This window comes from Canis lupus, chromosome 27, assembly GCF_011100685.1.
Source record: "Canis lupus familiaris isolate Mischka breed German Shepherd chromosome 27, alternate assembly UU_Cfam_GSD_1.0, whole genome shotgun sequence".
Classification (NCBI taxonomy): Eukaryota; Metazoa; Chordata; class Mammalia; order Carnivora; family Canidae; genus Canis; species Canis lupus.
The window spans coordinates 4,697,211-4,717,847 of record NC_049248.1 but is presented as its reverse complement, the minus strand read 5'-3'; the positions used below and the strand labels follow the sequence as shown (position 1 = coordinate 4,717,847).

Here is a 20,637-nt window from a genome sequence, read left to right as displayed (position 1 = left end):
GTGTGTCATGACAGAGGATGCACAGGTACTATGGGATCACATGTGTGGGAGAATGAAGCCAGATTTGGATAAGGTTGGATAAGGGGGTAGTATCAGGGGAGGCTTCGAGGAAGCAGTGCTTTCTAAGCAGAGACCTAAAGGATGAGTAGTAGGTACCCAGAAAATAAAGAGAGGGATACAGTCAAGTATAGCTGGAGTGGGCAGAAAGGATTTATAAGAAATGAAGGAAAGGGGATGCCTGGGTGGCTCAGTGGTTGAGCATCTGCCTTTGGCTCAGGGTGTGAACCCAGAATCCTGGGATCAAGCCCCCCACCAGGGTCCCCACAGGGAGCCTGCTTCTCCCTCTGCCTATGTCTCTGCTTCTCTGTGTGTGTCTCTCATGAATAAAATCCTACAAAAAAAAGGAAGGAAGGAAGGAAGGAAGGAAGGAAGGAAGGAAGGAAGGAAGGAAGGAAGGAAGGAAGGAAAGAAGGAAGGAAGGAAGGAAGGAAGGAAGGAAGGAAGGAAGGAAGGAAGGAAGGAAGGAAGGGAAAGGAAAGGAAAGGAAAGGAAAGGAAGGTGGAAAAGCACTCAGGGGCAAAACCCTGTGAACAATGGTAAGGAGGGGACCTTTCTCTTAATAATAATGGAAAAGTCACCGAAGGGGTTTAAGGAGGTGAGAAATATAACCAGATTCATGCTGTTTTTAAAATACATCTTAGCAAGGAAAAGGAAGATGTGTAGATAGTGCCCAGGAGGTCCAGGCAAGAGATGGGACTCCATGAACCATGATTATAAAAGTGGGGCCAGAAAGAGGAGGATAAGTTCAGTACAAAGAAATAGACAAACCTGTGGGATATAGAATCATCACTCACTGTGGAGAAAGGAGATAGGCAAGTCAGGGCTTGTGACTGGTAGATTAATACTAAGCAGGATAAGAATCAGCAAGAGGAGAGGCAGGTTGCTAGGAAGAAATGCTATCCCACAGGGGAGCCTGTGAGGTCTCTCAGTGGGGATGTCCCATGGGCAGTCAGCTATGAGGGTCCAAGCTCAAAGGAGAGATCTGGGCTGCAGCTTGGAGTCTGGGAATCATCAGCATAAAAACTAGTAATGAAGCCAAGAGAAGGGATAAGATGGCCTGGGCAAAGTGGGTAGTTAGAAAAGAAGGTGACTCAGAACCCAGCCCAAAGGAAAACCACAGTACCCGAATTGCATAATAAATGTTGCACATTAGCCAAGTCAGGGCTGCATAACTTTTTTGACCCTGCAATACAGATCTATCTCTATAAGACTCTCCCTCAGAATCCCACACTTGACCTCACCCTAGTATGGGTCCCACATACAGCACACTCCCCCATGTTGGGTCGTCAGGTCCTGGGTCAAGCTCAGAAGCTCCAGGCTAGTAATTAAATCTGTACCTTATGTATCTCCTACTACTAATTGCAAACCACATAGGACAAGTCTGTAAGTGTTTGCGCATGTGCTTCTGCCTGATGAACCTACAGGTGTATGCAAATATCCCTGCGCATAAAGACACCCACACAGCCTACAGTCTGGACTAGGTCATTTATATCCACTCAGACTGAACATTAGAAGTTACTGTTTCTGCTTTGTACTACAGATTTTCCCCTAAAAACAAAACAAAAGCTGGGCAAATCAACAGTTACAACGGGAGGAAAAAAGAAAACATTTGTCAAGATTCTTTTCTATGTCTTATTCCATGATCAAATTTAATCCTCATGGCTAACCTGTCAGGTGGATTTTATAATCCCAAAGGGAAGAAGGTGAGACTGAAGCTCAAATATGACTCCAAAACGCTCCCCTATACCACCCTGGAAGGATAACTTTAATTCTGGAGAAGGGGGAATAGAAAGAAATTCTAACAAAAAGAAAGCTGGTGTGGCATATATGTGATATACAGGTTTATTATCTTTATTCATTCAATAAATATTCATCATTCTCCTGCCATGTACCTGGAGGAAAGAGCTGACCAAATGCATACAAGTAGAGAGCATTCCTTAATTAGGATTTTGTATACATGTCTGATGGGGCTGTAATCATTTTTGTGGGACTGTCTGATGGAGCCTCCTTGGAGAGCAGCTGTCATAACTGCTTGTCAGGGACAGATGAAGTCCCTGAATTTAAGGTTGTCCATGGGAATTGTAGCCTTTCATTTGCCAGCAGGCCCAGCCTTCGAAGGCCACCACTCTACTTTACTTCAGCTAAGGAGAGATTACCTCGCACAAGAGAGCTACAAACAGGGCCCTAATTGATTAATTTGCTAATGGCCCTTCCCTCTGTAGTGGCATTAGCTTGGTTGCATCTTGGCTAAACCTCCCCCAGGTCAGGCCTCACACGCAGTGAATATATTCTGCTAGATTTATGGCAAAGAGGGGAGGGAACAGGGAGTTTAAGTCAGTCATTAAACATCCAGTTTGCCACATGAGCCTGGAAAATATCTCAGTCTTATCTCTTCCCTTCTCTTGTGCCTCAGTTTCTTTCAGTAGGAACATGGAAGAAAGTTACTAATCAATCAATCCAGTAAACCAAGAAGGGATTGCTCTCTTTCTAGCAGCAAGGCTTATGAAGGGCATAGACAAAGTCTGAGGTTTTGGGCCTTCCCTCAGAAGGTCTACCACAGAGCATGATTAAAACTCTCCCATCCCTCATTTCTCTCACATTTGTAGGGACCCAGGGAGGTTTCCATCTCATTCTTTAAATGTTGCCAGACATCTTCTTCCAAGAGCTGGGAGTGGGGGTAGGCCATCCTGTGGGTCACAGAGAACCCCAGCCCTCCAGTGACATAAGCACGTTACATGGGGGGCTAGTGACCAGGGGGTGCTAAAAAGCCTTCCTTGTTTTCACGGTCTTCATGGCTCCAGCTGAGTCGGTGATTCAGTGATTGACTGACCTAAATCAAAGACACCCTCCCTTGGCTGCTCTGCTCCAGCTCTGCTGAAACTAGCTCCATAACATCAGTGGTAAAGGCTCTCCATTCATCGGCTCCCCCTTTTGTGGCAGCACTGGATAAACCCAGATTACAAATAACAGTTCATCTTTCTTGAGCATTTACCATGTGCCAGAAATGTGCTTTATGTGAAATAACTTTAATCCCCCTAATAACTCAATGGGATAAAGTGCTATTACCATATCACAGATGATGAAGCCAAGGCACAGATGATGATACTAACTTGCACAGGCTGGTAAACTGAAATCTGACACCAGGCATGCCAGTCCCAGAGGTTACACACTTAACCTCACACAAAACCGCCTCAGGCCAGAAGTCGGTAGCCCACATGGTTTAACTGTTTAGAAAATAACAAGAAAATCCTTATCCCTCCAGCCCTCACAGAATTGCCCCTCAAATAAGCTAGTAATGGGCTTCACTAAAATAATTCCTTGGCAATGACAAAGCAAACCTCCTAGGAGGATGAGGGGATCTAATACATGGAGGCTGCTACAGAGTGACAGGCTCCAATTAGCCATAGGCCCTTTCTGGAATATGCATGGAAATGCATCAGTTCCTTCCCAAATCCCCTGAAGCTTTCAGTAAGTGGGAGCTGGTGTGGGGCGAAGATAAGAATAAGCTCAAAGTTGGGGATGTGGATAAAAACAGGAGGCCCAAGTCAACAGCAGAGCACATTCCAATTCTGAGAATACCCCACCTTGGCTACTTTCTAGCTCTATAATCAACCACTGCAAGTTCCCACTTCTTCAACTGCAAAATAGAAATAGAAATAGCTGCATTATAATCTTCTTGTGTAAATTAAATAAGGCAATGCTTACAAAGCACTTAACACTGTGCCCAACGCACAATATGGACATTAAAATGGCAGCTTTTGTTATAATTATTTCTACTGCACAAGGAAGGAAGTCCCGATCAAGACACTGAGAAGCCAGTGGGCAAGGTGGACCGCTGAGCAAGTAGGAGCAAAGAGACTTGGAGGAGAGAGACTACCTTCATCAACTTTGCAATTGTTCTGAGGCCTATTTATGTATTCATTCAGTCATTTGTCTGCCATTTTCAACCCAAACCTGATATATGTGGACATTGTGTCAGATGATGTCATGGATTGAATCAAGTTGAATCAAGTCACCCTCCCTCAAAATGTGCTGAAGTTCTAACCTCCTATGAATATGAACTTGTTTGGAAAAAGTTCTTTGCAGATGTAATTAAGTTAAGACGAAGTCATACTAGATTCAGGTGGGCTCTAATCCAGTATGACTGGTGTGGTTCTAAGAAGAAGAAAGACAGACACACACATGGGGGAGAAGGCCATGTGAAGGTGAAGGCAGAGATTGCAGCAATGTGTTGACAAGCTAAGAAATATTGAGCATAGCTGACAACAGTTAGAAGCTAGGAAAGGAGGGAGAGACAAATTCCCCCTAAGAACCTCCAGAAGGAACCAACTCTGCTGACACCTGGGTTTCAGACTTCTGGCCTTCAGAACTGTGAGAGAATAAATTACTGCTGTTTTAAGCCAGACAATTTGTGGTCCTTTCTTACAGCAGCCCTAGAAAATAAACATAGGTGATAAAACCACAAAGATCCATTTAAAAACCAAAGTTCCTGTTCTGAAGTCTTTGCAATTCATTTTACCCCCCAAAAGGGGCATAGTGTGTTAGACAAGAGTTTCTCCCCTAGTCCACCAGTGAGGACTCCAGGCATAAGGATATCTTACATGAGTAGGCAGTGCGGAACGAGGATTGTCCCAGCCACAAGTCATATCAGGTCCCTGCCACCCACAGGGCATAGCATTGATGACTGTGAAAATGAGGATGGCAGGGTGGTGGTAGAGGCTGGGAAAGAAAGCCCAGAAAATGGAAGGTGGGACTGATGTCTTGTTTTCAATTTCTTCCAAATCCACCAAACCTCATTTCTCCTCTTAATTTCCCCATTCTTTCTCTTCATATTTTAAGTTTCTAGTCTAGTCCCTAAGGTGCCTTCATAGCCTCATAAACTGGAAAAAGCACCAGTTGTGGTGGCTAGAAGAGTTTGAATCCCAGTTCCATCACTTACTACTTGTGGGATCTTGGGCAAGTAACACTGTCTATGCTTTGGCTTCTTGGGCACCAAATGGAGATAATATGTAACCCAGAGTGTTATGAACGTATGTCTGACATACATTGTATAATGCATGTGTGCCTATATGTAATGTATGATGGCATCCATTGAACAAGGTGTTGTATGCCGAGGTGTTTTAAAGGTCACGTGGAAAGGACCACGATCTCATTATACACAGAGTTTATGTTCCTAGATTATATGTACAGAAACTCTGGTTTTCAACATTTTATAACAGGGCCTACTAAAAAATTAGCACAAAAAATAAAAACAATAAATCAGATGCTATGTTTAAAGGATCAAAGCCAATGTCTAAATGCCAATGTCTAAATAGCATTGACCTAGAAGTAAACATGGTCTCAACATCAGCACCGAAGATCTCTGTGATACCAGGCAAGATTTTCCATGTCTTGGCTTAAATGATTTGAGTTTCCATCCAGTTTTAAGACTAAGACTTTATGAAAATGTGCACATCAAGCTGTTTGCTCTTACAAAATTACACTTTTAAAAGAGCTCTTTACTCATGGGTCACCCATTACAAATCTGGGGAAAGCTGTGATGCTTGAGGGAATTCTGATAACAAGTGAAGTGGAAAAGCCATTTGATGTGTGAAATATCCAATGGGCTGGATTACACAGGAAAGGCAAGTCTTCTTAAACAATCCTTTCCTACTTATTCATACAAGAAGGCTAATGTCAGACTATCAGAGACACAGAGGTTGGAATACCTTGAAAAAAAAAAAGCTAGTAATGAGGGTGAGACAGCCCTAATACAGTCCAAAATCCCAAAGGCACCCAGACAGTTTTTATCTCCTTTTGGAATAATGTAAACAAAGGTGATTTCATAGAAGAGATTGAGCTCCACTTCCAGAAGAACTTCCTACTGACATACATAAGAAGTTTGGGGAAATTACCTTCTCTAGAGCTTTTCAGTGAGAAACCAAGCAGCCCATTACATATCCTGGGTTAAGTAAGTGTGCTTAGCAGCCGCAGCTTGAACAAAGTGACCTTTTGGAGATCCCCATTTGCCTGTGTTCTGTCTATGCCTCCACTAAGTCTGTTCACAATGGTACAATAATGCCTGCATTTCACACAACATGATCCAGCTTCCAGTTACCTTGGCAGTTCACATATTGTCATGCTGCCCACTTTTCCCCTGCTGGCACAGTAGACTCCAAGGTGTAAGTACTGTTTTTATAGATTTTTGCACGTTCCACACTGGTATGTGATAATCACTTCACATTGCAGTTAGCAAAGAAGAGGAAATGAAACCCACTCCTGAATTGGAGATGAGAGTGTTGTATTTCACCCTCCTTGACAGCCAAAAGCCAATTTAGGACTCTCTGAAAAGCCAAATTTCTCGGGGTGGGGGAGGGTGGGGGTAGAATGTGGGTATCTTCTTAATTCTTCTGAACTCACTTAAGGATTGAAATCATTGTTTTCTGAGGGAGGAAAAATCGATGTGGATTATGGTTTATGGATCATTTCAGCTAGAGAAACAAGGAAGTGGGAGAGTTCATCTGGTTTGCACTTTTCAGCAAGACTCCTACAAGCTAGCAGGATAATAATCATAAACACTTAGTGAGCACTCACCATATTCTAAACCCTTTGCATGAATTAATTCACTTAATCATCACAACAATTTTAAGAGGCCCAGAGAGGTTAAGCTATATTCAACCTAACAACACGTCTACTGAGTTCCAAGCTGGATTTTAATCTGAGCAGTCTGGCTCTAGAGATGATATGGTGAGTTAGCTCCCACACTCTTTGGAAGGAGACATGGATGCAGACCATCCTCAAAGAAGTGGACCTGTGTCTTGCCTACTCCTGTCTTCTTCCTCCTCAATTCTCTGACCTTTATATTATAGGACCACACACATCAGCTGGATGGAACTTCCTGAGGAGTGGGATCCATTAGCCACAGCCACATACTCCATGTCAGAAGTCAGCTCAATGCTCCCCTTAACTCATAGAGCAGTACTCTCTACTACCCTAACCCCATTGTTCCATTGTAGGATTTTTCTAAACCCATAATTATTCCCTCTCCCTGGGTCAGTAAGTCAATAGAACATTAAAAAAACAAAACAAAACAAAACAAAAAAAAACAGTCTCCCAAACGACTCCTTTGCTAAAACTCTTTTCTTACTCCTGAGGGCTTTCCTCTGAGGTGCTAAAACCACAATCAGGGAGTCATCACCATAAATAATGCATCAGGCTCTCACCAAGAATCAGTAAAGCAAGCAGCAGCTCAGAAAAGTCCATTATCTCCCACCATGGTTCGTAATTGGGCATTGTGATTAATCCATTTATCTGCTATTCAGATGAACACCCCATAGTAAGAGTCAGTAATTACAGAATACTGAATAGGTACATGAATAACCAAAATGTACCCGTTCTTTGAGTTGCTGCAGCAACTTGATTCCCAGAATCTTTACTCATTTTGAGTTTTAAAGGTCCATAAGAGCAGAGGGGAGGGAGATAGGAAGCCCAATTTTCAGAAAGTCATGAGTAAAATCCAGAAGGCTCATAAGCTTGCTTGTGCATAATCACATGAATCAATTCAGTCAACATTTATTATTCACTGTGTGTCAGGCACAGTGTTAGGAACAAGGTATGCCAAAAAGGAAAAAAAAATTCATTATCTAACTGAAGAAATAGACATATAAAAAGCCAATAGGAAAAATGAGAAATTTATTAAGAACACAGAAGAAGGAAAATGAGTACTCACTCCCCATGAGGGTGGAGGATAAGTGCAGATCTGGGAAGGGTGCCCAGAAGAAATGACCTTTGGGTTGAGTGTTGCAAGTTGAGGAAGACTTTTTTCCCCAAGAAGAAGGAGAAAGAGCAGCCCAGCAGAGGGACCAGTATGCACAAAACAATTCAGGCAGGAAGTGGTCTGTACAGTGAATTGCAGTGGGCAGGTACCAAAGGACTTTGTATACTATGCTAGCAAAACGGGGCTTTATTTTGTATCCTGTTTGCAGTACGGCAACATGGTAAGTTTTTAAAGAGATATGTGATCGTGAGCAGATTTGTGCTTCTGAAACCCCATTGAGCAGTGATAATGAGGCGGGATTAGAGAAGAGGACCAGCAGTTGAGAGGATACTGCTGTGGAAAGGGCAAAAGCGAAGATGACCTGCCTCGGGCACTGATAGTGAGCTGAATAGGACAGTAGGATGGAATAGTCAAACTAGAGGCTTTGCAGATCTTTCAGAAGGCCGATCAAAAGTTTCTGATGATATGCAGGGAACAGAGGTGATGATGCCTTTAGCTGAGGAAGAGAAGTATATCAAGGAGCCCGATAAAGCGTAAATAGAACTAACATTGCTTCATGTATATCATGTGCCAGGGGCTGTCACAGTATTTTCTTATATCCTATGCTTACTCTGTACCATAAGGGGAACCAGCCCAAATGAACACATACGGGGACTGAAGTCAAAGTAGTTAAAGAGCGCACTCAGAGCCACCCAGGACATACTGTGCCCACCAAGCCTGTGCGCTGATGTTTCCACTGCCCCAACTCTGCACTTCACTTATTGAGGAAGGCTTTGCTCACAATATAAGCAACTTTATTCTTCACTTTCTCCTTCTGTCTGACAATGAGAATGTCTTTCCCTATCTTTATCTTGTAAAGAAAAAGAGAGAAACACCTTCTTGCCTACCCTCAACATGGCATCTCTCCCTCCAAAAGTATCTCTGCCCTCCTGACTCCTCACACACTCCTACTCACACATAACATTATTTTAAAAGTAGCAAATGTAGGGCAAGGGGCAATGAGTCAAAAGTGGTGGCAGTCTGGTTCCAGGGCTGTCCTAGCCCATCAGGTGACTTTCAGAAATTGCTTGACCTCTCGACTCTAGTGTCATCACTTATAAAATGGGATATGGAATGAATAGTAACCTTTGCTTACCTCACAAGATTATCGTAAGAGGAAATGAGATAAAGTGCTTGCAAATGACACCAACAAAAGTAAAAGGTGCTATAGAATTATCTGGATTATTGCGCACTGTGGTCCATCAGACTGTGATCTCCTCTATGGGCTGAGGTCTGGTTGCCCTTATCTTTCAATCTGGAGTACCTAATTATTCCTGGTACAGAGTCAGGGTCTGATAAAGATGTTGAATCAGCAACAAGGACCACTACCACCATTGACACACATACACACACGCAAACACACAGGTATCCTTTCCTCTCTCTCCCACCATAATGCAGGCAAACCCATAATACCTCCACTTTTGGAAGTACTGCTCTAATCCTGGTGTATTCCCAAAACAGTCAGTTCCTGGAGGAAAACCAAGTGATTGTCACGCGCCTGGATGCCTCCACTGGGCACGTTTGACCAAGTGTGAATCCTCTCCTTCTCAAGGGAAATTGCTAAGCACTGAACCCCCAGACTCACCGCCCTCCAAGAAGCCCAGCTGGGTCTGCACCCCCCACACCTTTGTGCCAGGCATGCGACGTGGTGTTTTTTTTTTTTTTTTTTTTTTTCCCTCCCAGGAGCTCCGCCGCCTCTACTGCTGTTTTCATTGATGCCTTGAGCAGAGCTGGCATGTGCGACTGCTGAGAAGGGGGAGCGTGGAGCCGCGGGGGAAGCAAGTAAAAATAGCCTGGCGCGCGTCTCTCTGCCTGCTCTGGACGCCTTTAACCCTGGCCAAGGTGGGGAGCTCAGCAGCCACTACTGCACTGTGCGGAATCTGGCCAGGGGGTCTGCACCCAGTGCCCCCGCCCCGCGGTGCGGGGGCTTAGAGACCCGTGAAAACTTTTTTTTAGAAACCGAGAGGGGGGAGGGAAGAGCAGAAGAAAGCTGTTTCTTGCTTCCAGCGCTCCAGCCACCTGGCTGCAGGGACTGCTACGTGCCCACTGGTCCAACACTTTACAGAAGTGCAGCCTTGACTCTGAGCTATTTTTAGCAACCTCTTCCGCGGGTGGGCGATCAGAGGGAGGATGCAAGGGGATTAGTAAAGCTAGTTCTCTGCTGTGAAGCTGGGCGCCCTTGCGGGCTGGGGAAGAGGAAGTGTGAGGGGACCTTAGGCATGCTGGCTTTGCCCTAACTCAAGGAGACAGCATTAGCTACTGAATGCCCTACTGTTTTCAAGCCCCAGAGCGTGTTTGTTTTTCCGAAATCGACAATTGCCAGATGCATGCTGCTTCTAGTCTCTCCGATAATGGGGATTTTAAAAGCTTTGCTGCCTATGCTGTGGGGTAAGGGTTAGCTGCAGTTAAGACCTTAATGAAGAAGGGTCTCTTGTACCTTTTTGCATTCCAGCAAGACAGAGGGACAATCCCCGCGCCACACCTCCATCCCCGCCCCACGCTGCATATGGGTAACCATATGTGAAATGTACGGCAGCCCCACCAGACACCCGGCTATTAATAGAGCCCGGGAGTTTGCTCTCTTGTCTTTTTCCTGCCACCGAGTAAGGGATGATCTTCACACACATACCCCACTCCACCCCCACCTCGGCGCACCGTTTCTCCGGGAAGGTAAGGGGGCTGCCCACGCTGATCCCCTTCGTGACTACAGGTGCCTAGAGCCAACGGACTAGCCCAGTTGTAACGACAGCAGGGTCAGTACGAGGCCAGGGAACACAGCCTCCAGTCTTGAGACGTAAAACCCAGCAGGGCTCTTGGAGGCTCAGGGCCAATTCGAGAGCAGAGAAAGGGCAGCTATTGGGCTGCCGAAGGTGGGGGTCGGGGCGGGGGGGCTGGCAAGAGCGCAATTTGCGGAGCTAGAGCGACCTCCTCCAGGTCCGCTGCGGGACGCGTGGCGGCAGACCCCGCGTCGCCGCAGCCCTGGGCGCGCAACCCCCACCCGGCGCGGGCTCGGCTGCTGCAGGGGCGGCCGCTGTCCCTGGTCCTGAAGGGGGCCGCGGCTCCGGCTGCCTACCCGGGTTGAGCGCCCCCGAGGCCGCTCAAACGTTTGAGGGCTGCAGACCTCTCCCCGGCCCGGATCTGGGCGAGCGAGTCCGGTGGTGCTGCCCAAGTCCCATCATCACCGACTCGGTTCGGGCCCCCCAAACGGCCCGGAGCTCTCCGCGGGGCTGCGGGGACCGGGAGCTGGGGACTGCTGGAGCTTCAAGGGTAAAGAGGAGGCAGCGGCTGGAGACGGTCAAGGCGCTGCAGGGAGCCGGCGTGGCCCCCGGGATCACCCACTCCAGCTTTGCACAAAGCCGGGACGGTGGAGCCCCAATGCAGCCCAGAGAAGAGGGCCGGGGAGCGCTGCTGCCCAGGGTTTGGGACTTGGGGAGAGAGAAGCGAGCAGCGGGTGACACGAGAGGGAGACGGGGTGAGCGCGACTCTTTTGCATTTTCAAGAGGGAGGGGACCTGAGGCATGCACCGTCTTTCCCCCACCACACACACACACACACACACACACACACACACACACACACACTCGGCCGGCAGAAGCAAGCGGGATGGAGCCGGGGAAAGTTTGGCACTAGGTGCTGAGCGGCGGCGGCGGCGGCGGCGGCGGCGGCGGCGCGCGGTGGTGCGGGGTGGGCTGCGGGGTGGGCTGCGGGGTGGGCTGCGGGGTCGCCCAGAGCCCCGGGCCTCTCGCCTCCTTACCTCGGTGTTCTCGGCAGCGTTCTCCGCCATTTTCCTCCTTAGGAGCAGGCAGCGGGAGGAGTGTTTCATGCCCATAAGAGCCAGCAAGGGTTCGGTGATACAGGGATAGTAGAGAAAGAGAGAGCTGGTGTAGCTTTAAACGAGAGAGAGAGAGAGAGAGAGAGAGAGAGAGAGAGACGGAGAGAGAGAGACAGAGAGAGAGAGACAGAGAGACAGAGAGAGAGACAGACAGAAAGACAGGAGGGGGGGGAGAGAAAAACCCAACCCAGCCCCTCTGCTGGAGCGTCAGCCGATACAATCAACTACGGTTGAGTCTTTTCTGCAGTCTCCACTTTGTTTTATTTTCCTCCCTTCTCATCTGCTCCGGATTCCTTCACACAGTTTCAAGTGCTCCTCTCGCACCCGACCCCCTCCCCGCCCCTCTCCACCCGCGCTGCGGGCCGAGCCGGAGGGAGGCAGCCCCGAAGGCTCCGCGGCGGCGGCGGCGGCGGCGGCGGCGGCGGCGGCGGCGGCTCCTCTCCCGAGGCTGGCAGAGTCCGGCCGGCCGGAGGCAGCCACCAACTCCTCTCAACTTCTGCCGATCCGCTGGGCGAAGCAACACGCTTCCTGCGCGTCTCTCCTAGGGGCTGAGCCGGGTGAGTGGGGGCGGGGTAGGAGGTTCGGTAGGGCGGGCGGCGGCTGGGCGCACACCGAGGCCCCCAGCGCCCCCGGGCCCGCCGCCTCCCCGGGCTCCGGGGGTCTCGCGTGCACCCCCAGTCCCGGGCGCCGTGCACCGTGCACAGCTGCAGGGCAAGGGCCGCGCGGACGCCGCAGGGCCACGCGGGCGGCTCCGAGAAAGCAGGCGCGGGGCTGGGCTCTTGCCGCTGCTTAGCCCCGGCTGTGTGTCCTCCCACCCAGGACAAGCTCTGGGCAAGATTGGGCCATAGTTACCTCGCCCCCACCGCACCCCAACCCCCTAGCTCTTCCGTCAATCCTTGCTTGGTGCCTTCCTTGGCGAATTGCCGCTTCGGGAGCGAAGGGGTGGGTGTCTGGGTGAGGGAGGGTCCTTAACTCCTTCAACTCTAGGGCTGAGCCTGCCATCATCTCTCCCTTTTCTCCCACTGACCCCGTCCAGGCGCTTGGGGCTCCAAGCCTCTGTCAGGCTGAGAGGCTGCGCCAGAGGTTCGGCCAGAGGTGGCTTGGGAAAGACTGTGGGACAAAGTCAAATACATGAACCTATAGTCCTGCTACCCCTGCCTCAGTCTTCCCGAGCGGCCCCCTGCCCACACATTTCTCTTCTCCCTCCTCACCCCTCCCCCATCGTCACCAGATTTTGAAGTCCCTTTTATGGGAGAGAGGGAGGATGTCACGTACCCATTAGGATTCTCTTGATCCTTTTTTAAGGGAGTTTGGGCGGCAGCAGGGGGTGTGAATTTTTATACAATGCATTCCTGTCTTCACTTTGAGAGCTTCTTTTTCTCTGTCTTACTGGCCATCTGTCAGGCGGGTGGGAAATAGAACAAGGGGGGGGGGGAGGGCACTCTGTCTTTCCCTTTGCAACAGGCCACTCAGGCTGGACTTCTTCAAAGACAGCTGCACTTTCAAGCTTTCAGCCCACAAGTCAAGGACAGGGACCTAAAAGATGCTCCTGAGCACCCTGGTTCTCTTCGCTTCATCCCTGTACTTACATAGGGAGATCAGCCCTCCATGCATGACCTGTTTGTTTTTATCATCACCTTTTGACTGCCAGGAAATGTGAGCCTGGTTGTCCTCAACTAACCTCAGAGTCCATTGAAGAAATGGGCCAGAATTTAAAGATGTCTCCATCACCTGGTCCTAAGGGAAAGAGAGGATGCATTGCAATAACAGGAGGAGGGTGAGGAGAAGTGGAAGAGTGGGAGTCGGAGAGTAAAAAAACTGAAAAGACAATGGGCAACAGGCTTGAGTTAATGGGCTCCTGCACGTGTGTGTGTGTGTGTGTGTGTGTGTGTGTGTGTTGTGGAAGAGTGAATGTAAATGAAGGAATGAGCCTAACTCCTTAACCTTTTCCTCTCTCAGACCACAGACCCTGACTAGTGTTGAGGGTGAGTGAGCAGAATCTTTGGCAACACCTGGTCATCCACCTTCCAACATACTGCCAACATGCAGAAAGTTGTAGGGGGACGAATGAGATGAATCTAAAGAATAACTTTTACCCTCTTGAACGCCCTTTTCTCTAAGCATTTTTCTCAGAAACAAAAGATTATGAAACATCTCATCCACTACCAATAGAGTCTCAGTACTCATACAATCAATGAAAATCAGACAGGATCCTCACAGCTCTTTAGCCCCATCCTCTCATTTTACAAATAAAGACCCTGAGATCAGAGAAATGAAGACATTTGTCCATGATCCTTGGAGCCAGCTGAGGGAGCATCTGAGAGCAGCTCCCCAGCTTCCTGACTTTCAGTTCAACACTCTCCCCCACCATACCCCACACTGCTTCTGCCTATGCAGCAATCCATTCTGTGACTAACCAGGGAGGAGGGGAGCTGAGACAAGCTCCCACCGAAATAGGCTGCTGCCTGTGCGTGATTATGTTGCTATGAGAACCTCAGTGGGTGTGTTTCCTCCGTTCTCTGTTGAAATCTTTTGCTTGGCTTGGCTTCTCCCCAAGCACAGACACAGCTCCCCTCAGAATGGGGAGTAGAGAGGCTGAGATAGAGAGCTGCATTCTCCTGGCAAGAGCTTTCCAAAATTCCAACCCATCCAACCCAGAGCCAACCTGGGGCTGCAAGTGAGAAGCTTAGGCTACCAAAGTGGTTCCATAAATGGCTGGAGTAAGCTCTCTTGAAAGTGGATACTCCAGTCCTCTGTTGAGCCCTTTGTAGCAGAGAGTTGTTATTCCTGCTATGCTCCCAGTTTTAAATACAAATTCACAAGCAAAAGAATTGTTGTCTTAAGAGACTTAAGTTCTGGGGTGCTTTGTTACACAGCAAAAGATTACCTGAACACTCCTCTCTTACAGTGGTGAAAATTAATGATGGGTGAAAAGTACCTAGCGCATAAGTAGGCATTCCCACTACCTCACCATTCACAGGAATTCAGTCTTTCTCCTTCCCTTTTGCATATTACCATAATTTTTACAATAATAATTTCTTCATTCAACAAAGAATTTACTGGACATCTGTTATACGCCTAGCTCATTAATAAACACTGGGATTGACGATAGGCAACAAAAGGTATTGGACTAACCATTGAGGAGCTCTGGATTTTGTCACCTTGAATGCTTTTGCAAATGTACAGAATTTTCATAGAGAAGCTTTAGGAAGGATTCTGATGGGATGCAAAAAGATACATGGGATGACAAGAGATATAAGTGGATCCATAAGAGCATCCCTAACATGTAAGTTAAATAGATAGTCTGGGATGATATGCCCTGCCAAGTAGAGGTGTCCTGAAGACACATTTCGCTTATGTCTTCAGTGCAACAAAATACATTGATTAGCACATGGAAAATGCATAGGATAATGGCTAGCTCATGATAAGACCATAAGCATTGTGTTAACATTTGCTAGGCCCTGTCCTAGGCTCTGAGTCAAACTTCATAGAGCACTTATTACATGCCAGAGACTTATCTAAACTTGATGTGCGCTTGTGCAGTTCTTTTGACAACTCTTTTGGGGGAGTACTTTTATTATCCTTAAAACACAGATGAAAGAACAAAAACACAGAGAGTTGACCAAGTGATAGATTCAGGATTCAAATCTAGGATGCTTTATTCTATAGCATGACTTTCAAGAGGTTAATCAAATTTTGTAAATAAGACAGTGGTTCTCAAATTTGGCTGCATAGTGGAATCATCTGGGGAGCTTTAAAAATATCAATCCTTTGGTTCAACCTCCAGAGAGGATGATTTAAAATTATCTAGTTAATTCTAATGTGCAGTCATGGTTGAGGACAATTGGATAAGGATATGTGGAAAAGATGAAGGGTCTCACAGAGAAAGAAGATCCCTAAGTTACAGAAAGGACCCCCTAAAACTATAGGAACCCCCACCAGTATACAAAGGTCCATCTCTAACACAGGGGTCCTTGAAACCCATAAAGTTCTTGAAAATGAAAATGTGCTGATGGTTGAACCAGCATTCAAAAGTTGGAATGAGACTCTTGGGAAGGGTTATTAATTGGAAAAGTTATCTAGCTTTGTGAGATGCCACAGAGAAGTGAATTTCCTACCACTGAAGAGTTTGGTCAGCTGTATTATTTGGCATAGCTGTTGCAGTGGAACTACAAACCCTAAAAGATTGAGCAAGGCCTTTAAGGTTCCATCCACCCCATGCAGTGACTCCAGAATTGTCTCCTTTCATTTCTGAACCCTCCAGGAGGCGAAGATTGTGTAAATGTTCAACTTAAGGAGTCAGTCAACACTTCCTTTGTTGCTTCCCAAAATCCAGTGTCCTTGCCATCAGGATGCAATGTCTCTAACTTGCATACCATGGTGTCTGGGAAAGCTCAGACTCTGGCTCATTCAAAAATAAAAGATGTATAAGGTATGTCATGTGGCTTCTCCCTCCTCCCTCTAGAAGAACCTCACATGTGACCTGGGCTCACATATGGCCACAGCACATTGCAGTGAATCCATGGCTCCTTCAGAATCAGGCCACAGATGTGATCCATCACCACTTTATGGCAGCTCACCCAGCAGTGTTCTTAGTATCTTCTGGGCCAGATGGGAGCCAAGCCAAGGCTGCAGCAGCCAGCTAGCTACCTGGCTGAGCCTCCATGCAGACCCACACCTGGGCAGTTCTCCTGCACAAAAGCCTTTGCGTCCTATTTTTCTAACCCAAAGCCCAATTATTTCTTGAACTACATCCCAAAGAATAACTTGCAAAAGTGTCACCAGTACCTGCAAAATTTGGATTTCTTTTTTTTTTCTTTTACCATTAAAACCAGGATGTTATTTCTTTCTTGCTGTGATAATGCCTGAGTAAATCAATTCATCATTGTATTGTCCTGGATATAAAAGCATTTGGTTTGATTATTCTAACAATATTTGAGAAGCATTTTCTTAGTAGTTCTACATCAATAGCTAAATCCTTAGAATTCTGTGCCCCTAAAAAACTGAATAGTATTGTTCTAGTCTCCTAAAAGACTGCCTTTCTCTCAGGATGAGGAGGACTCAAAAGATATCTAGGCTTTCCCAGTGGCCTATGATGGAACTGAAACTTCTTCAGGGAAAGGCCCTGGAAGAGGGATGTAGTAGTAGAACCATAAAGGTATTAAAATAGTACTTCTAAAATGCTATCACAACAGAAATTAGCTTTTTCCTCTTGGTGGATGTTATAAACTCCACTCCTCTCCTCCTTTTCCAATCTTTAACAAAGGTTCAACTTCTTCTGGAAAATCCCTCCTGAATCCTCCAAGGCTAACTAGAAATCAATTCAGTTTATCCAGTGTAATAACTCAATACACATTTGCTTCCATTAGCCCTTATATTAAGTACTAGGATCCAAGCACTGTGCTAGGCATTATGGACTAAAAAATGAAAAGATGTATCCCTACCCTGATGACATATATTCTCCCAGGAAGAGTTGGTAATGGATTCGGGCCCTTTCAAGGGTCATATGTATTGGTTCTAACAGGTTAGATAGACCTATAATCATTGGTTTATAGTCACAAAGGTCCTGCAAAAAAGTATTTATTGATATGGACAGAGAGATCCTGGAGGCTATAAAGTCTGGACCAGAAGCACAGTAGCCTCCACTCAAAAAAGGCTGGGGACACATTCTCCATCAAGATTCTAAAGTTCCTGTGTGCCCCTGAAACTAAGAAGTTTTCAGCCTTGCTTCTTCCCCTTTATATACTGATACATTATATACTGATGTCACTTGAGACATGACACATTATGACCTGCCCTAGTGCAGGGCTGATCTCTGGGGTCTCAGGGATAGCCCCACCTGAAAATGCACAGTGAGTGGAGGTAGCTAAACAAAGCTGTGCTTGATTCCATCTGTTTCCTTTCTGGACTATTTAACCACCCTTCTCTCTTACCTTCCCAGAAGAAAGAACATGGGTTTTGTGGTCTTACAGACCAGTTAAACTCTCCATCTGTGTGAAAATGGCTTAATGGTGATCTCTCTCTGGTAGAAGGCCTGTGACAATAAAATGAGCCAATGTAGATGAAAACACCTAGCATAGTTCCCAGGAAATAGTGCTCAAATAAAAGTCCTTCCCAGCACTCCATCATATAAGACCATATACGTATGTGGAGGAAAAGTGTCACTGTGGGGTCAATGGACCTGTGCCCTGATCCTAGCTCCATCATTAAATAGATGAGTGGCTTTGAGAAAGTCACTTTACCTCTTGAGCCCTTTTCTTTAAAAGAAGAAGTTTGTAGGAGACAAGCCCTACATCCTCTTTCTGCCTTGCCATTTTATGCATGGTATAAACTATGATTCTAGCCACACCCAAGTCACATTGAAGACTGGTCACATGCATCACAAACCAAAATTCAACTCCGATGGTCGAAACAAAGGCTGAAGAGTAGAACAGCCTCTCCCTTCCACTTATAAAGGTGATTGAGTGGAAAGTTACATTCCTGTCAGGTCAGAGATTTATAAAGGAGACTTGTAGGTAATGCTCATGACCATGTTTACTCCAGCACTGGGCTTTCCAGAAGTCAAAAGCAGTTCCTCCTTTTTTTTTTTTTTTTTTTTTAAACAGTACTGCCTGATTCTAGCAGCCTCAAAGACTGTAACCAGTGACGGGCACTAAGGAGGACACTTGATGGGATGAGCACTGGGTGTTGTACTATATGTTGACAAATTGAATTTGAATAAAATATTTTTTTAAAAAGACTGTAACCAGTCATTATAAATGGCCATCACCTGATTTCTCCAACACTTGTCAGGGGATAAAGCTCAGTGGGAGAACCAATGAATTTCTTCTTTTTAGTTTTTTATTCATTTATTTGAGAGAGAAAGCAAGAGGAAGAGCACAAGCAGCAGGGAGCGGCAGAGGGAGAGGGAGAAGCAGACTCCCCCTTGAGCAGAGAGCCTGACTCCAGCCTATCCCAGGACTCTGAGATCATGATCTGAGCCAAAGGCAGACACTTAACCAACTGAGTCACCCAGGGGCCCTTACCAGTGAATTTCTTGACAACACAGGCTACCAGGTTGTAGTCAGCATAACGCCATCAAGTCTCAATGATCCATATTGATGGCCGAATAAGGCAAATCAGCAGATTATCCAAAAATTACTTCTCTTTGACTCATTTTATGTATCCAGATACAGTCAAATAGAATTTCTACCTGTCTAATGATTCTTGGCTCCAAAACATATTCAAATTAATGTTCTGTTCCACCGGACACAGTAATGGTCACAGATGATGGTCCAGAAAGCAGCCAGCTTTGTTGCTGGAGAAGCCAGCCACAGTCTGTATCTTACCAGAAAGAGTCCACTCTATGGCTAATTCACCTGTGGGAGAACAAAAATCAGTTATCATCCTAACAAACTTTCCTGAGTCAGATTATTCAAGTTATTCCACAGGAAAAACTACATTAAGATTAGGTGATATTTTAAAATCACATGGCAAGAGAAGAGTGACTTCAATTTCTTGGACCATCCAGATATGCATTTAATTCAAATGCAGTTGTGGCTTCCCAGAGGGAAGGATATCCCTCTCCTGGGATGGAAATACTATTTGCAAAGCTAAGAGTTGTCTCCTGGGGGTGTGGTTCTTCTCCTGGGGCCTCACAGAAGAGAGAAAGAGCCTAGTGACCTCAAAATAGTGACTTCCAGCCAAGTGCTCACTCTAGACCAGGCACTATGCTAAGTGAATTCTGCACACTACCCTACTGAATCCTCACACCATCCCCAGAAGTTAGCTGCATCATTGCCTCTGTTTTATAGATCAAGAAAGGACAGCTCAGAAAGGTAAAGAGCTTGCTTGCTCAAGTCACATACCTGGTAAGGGGTTGAAGCCTGTGTCTTTCTGACTCCACCAGTGGAAAGAGAACAGATCTCAAAGCTGCCCAGGCCTACTTTTCAGTCCAGATTCTTAACATTTTTTTAAAGATTTTACTTTTTTTTTTTTTTAAAGATTTTACCAGATTCTTAACATTTTAACTCTGTGACTTTGGGCATAATCCTTCACTTCTTGGAGTCCTACTAAATTTCCCACCTGGAAAAAAAAAAAAAAAAAAAAAAAGGTGGGCTTGGTAAAACCTACTTCAGGGTTTTTGCAAAGTGACTGACCCAGAATCAGGCTCATTGTAGACCTCAATAAATGGGTGTGATGGTATACAGCATGTGGCCGGATGTGACCGATTTAACTCAGCAAAACTGCATCTGCTGTTATGTTACTCCCCGGCACACAAAAAGTACACCTCACTCCCAGAGGCCAGAGTATCTGTCAACCTGACAATGGCTCTAGACAGGATAACTCCATCTAAATGGCACCTATCAACCGGTATTCTTGCTGCAGTTCTTTCTGTCACATCTGCTTAGTAAATGCCCTAAGTAGTATCATTCTGGGTTGCATACCATATTTGCAAGGATGGAAGATGTTGATTTTTTTTAACTTCCTGGAAAACTCTGTTTATGCAGTGGCCAAATATGCCATACAACTACATCAGAACCTAGTTAATGCATCCTGAGAAAATGTGGTATTAATCACAGGAAGGAAGGAAAGACCCAGCATTTTAGCAGGTGGATGATGGAGGAAGAAGGGGAGAATGATATACAACTTTGCATGTATGCCCTGGCTTTTTTCCAGCCTGCAACAATGGCTTTTTCTTTGTTTCTCTCTTTCTTTATTTCTTTCTAATCTATACCTATATCTTTTCCTCCTGGCCCCTAAGCCAGATCCTAGAAAGCTCAGGTTCTGGTTTCCTGCTGGGAGGCTCTGAGCAAATCTTGTCCTCTTCCTTATGCTTCATTTTATCCCAAGTTAGTTAAGACCAGATTGGACTTGACCTTCCTTCCAGTGCTTGGATAATGGGAGTCCTTGACACAGTTCTTCTTACTGTTCTTTCCCAGACTGAGTTTGGAACAAACTCTCCAGTCCT

General features: G+C 46.2%; 1 protein-coding gene and 1 long non-coding RNA gene across 15 annotated transcripts in view; one reads left to right on the top strand and one right to left on the bottom strand.

Annotated features, from left to right (window-relative positions):
* PRMT8 (protein arginine methyltransferase 8) overlaps window positions 1-20,637 on the bottom strand; it is a 104,468-nt gene that overhangs the window by 81,113 nt on the left and 2,718 nt on the right. Inside the window, exons 2-5 of one of the 13 annotated variants that reach the window (XM_038576501.1) lie at window positions 19,535-19,751; window positions 13,369-19,045; window positions 12,963-13,084; window positions 11,610-12,797 (exon numbers count right to left, since the gene is read on the bottom strand). In XM_038576501.1, the coding sequence (XP_038432429.1) occupies window positions 11,610-11,684 (75 nt within the window). In that variant the 5' untranslated portion in view covers window positions 11,685-12,797; window positions 12,963-13,084; window positions 13,369-19,045; window positions 19,535-19,751. Of the gene's footprint in view, window positions 1-11,609; window positions 19,046-19,534; window positions 19,752-20,637 lie in introns of all 13 variants that reach the window. The other 12 variants (XM_038576502.1, XM_038576500.1, XM_038576503.1 and 9 more) reach the window with 12 other exon arrangements.
* LOC111092723 overlaps window positions 10,378-20,637 on the top strand; it is a 29,186-nt gene continuing 18,926 nt past the window's right edge. Inside the window, exon 1 of one of the 2 annotated variants that reach the window (XR_005379748.1) lies at window positions 10,378-10,525. This is a non-coding gene — a long non-coding RNA (uncharacterized LOC111092723). Of the gene's footprint in view, window positions 10,526-12,097; window positions 12,245-20,637 lie in introns of those variants that run through there. The other variant, XR_005379747.1, reaches the window with a different exon arrangement.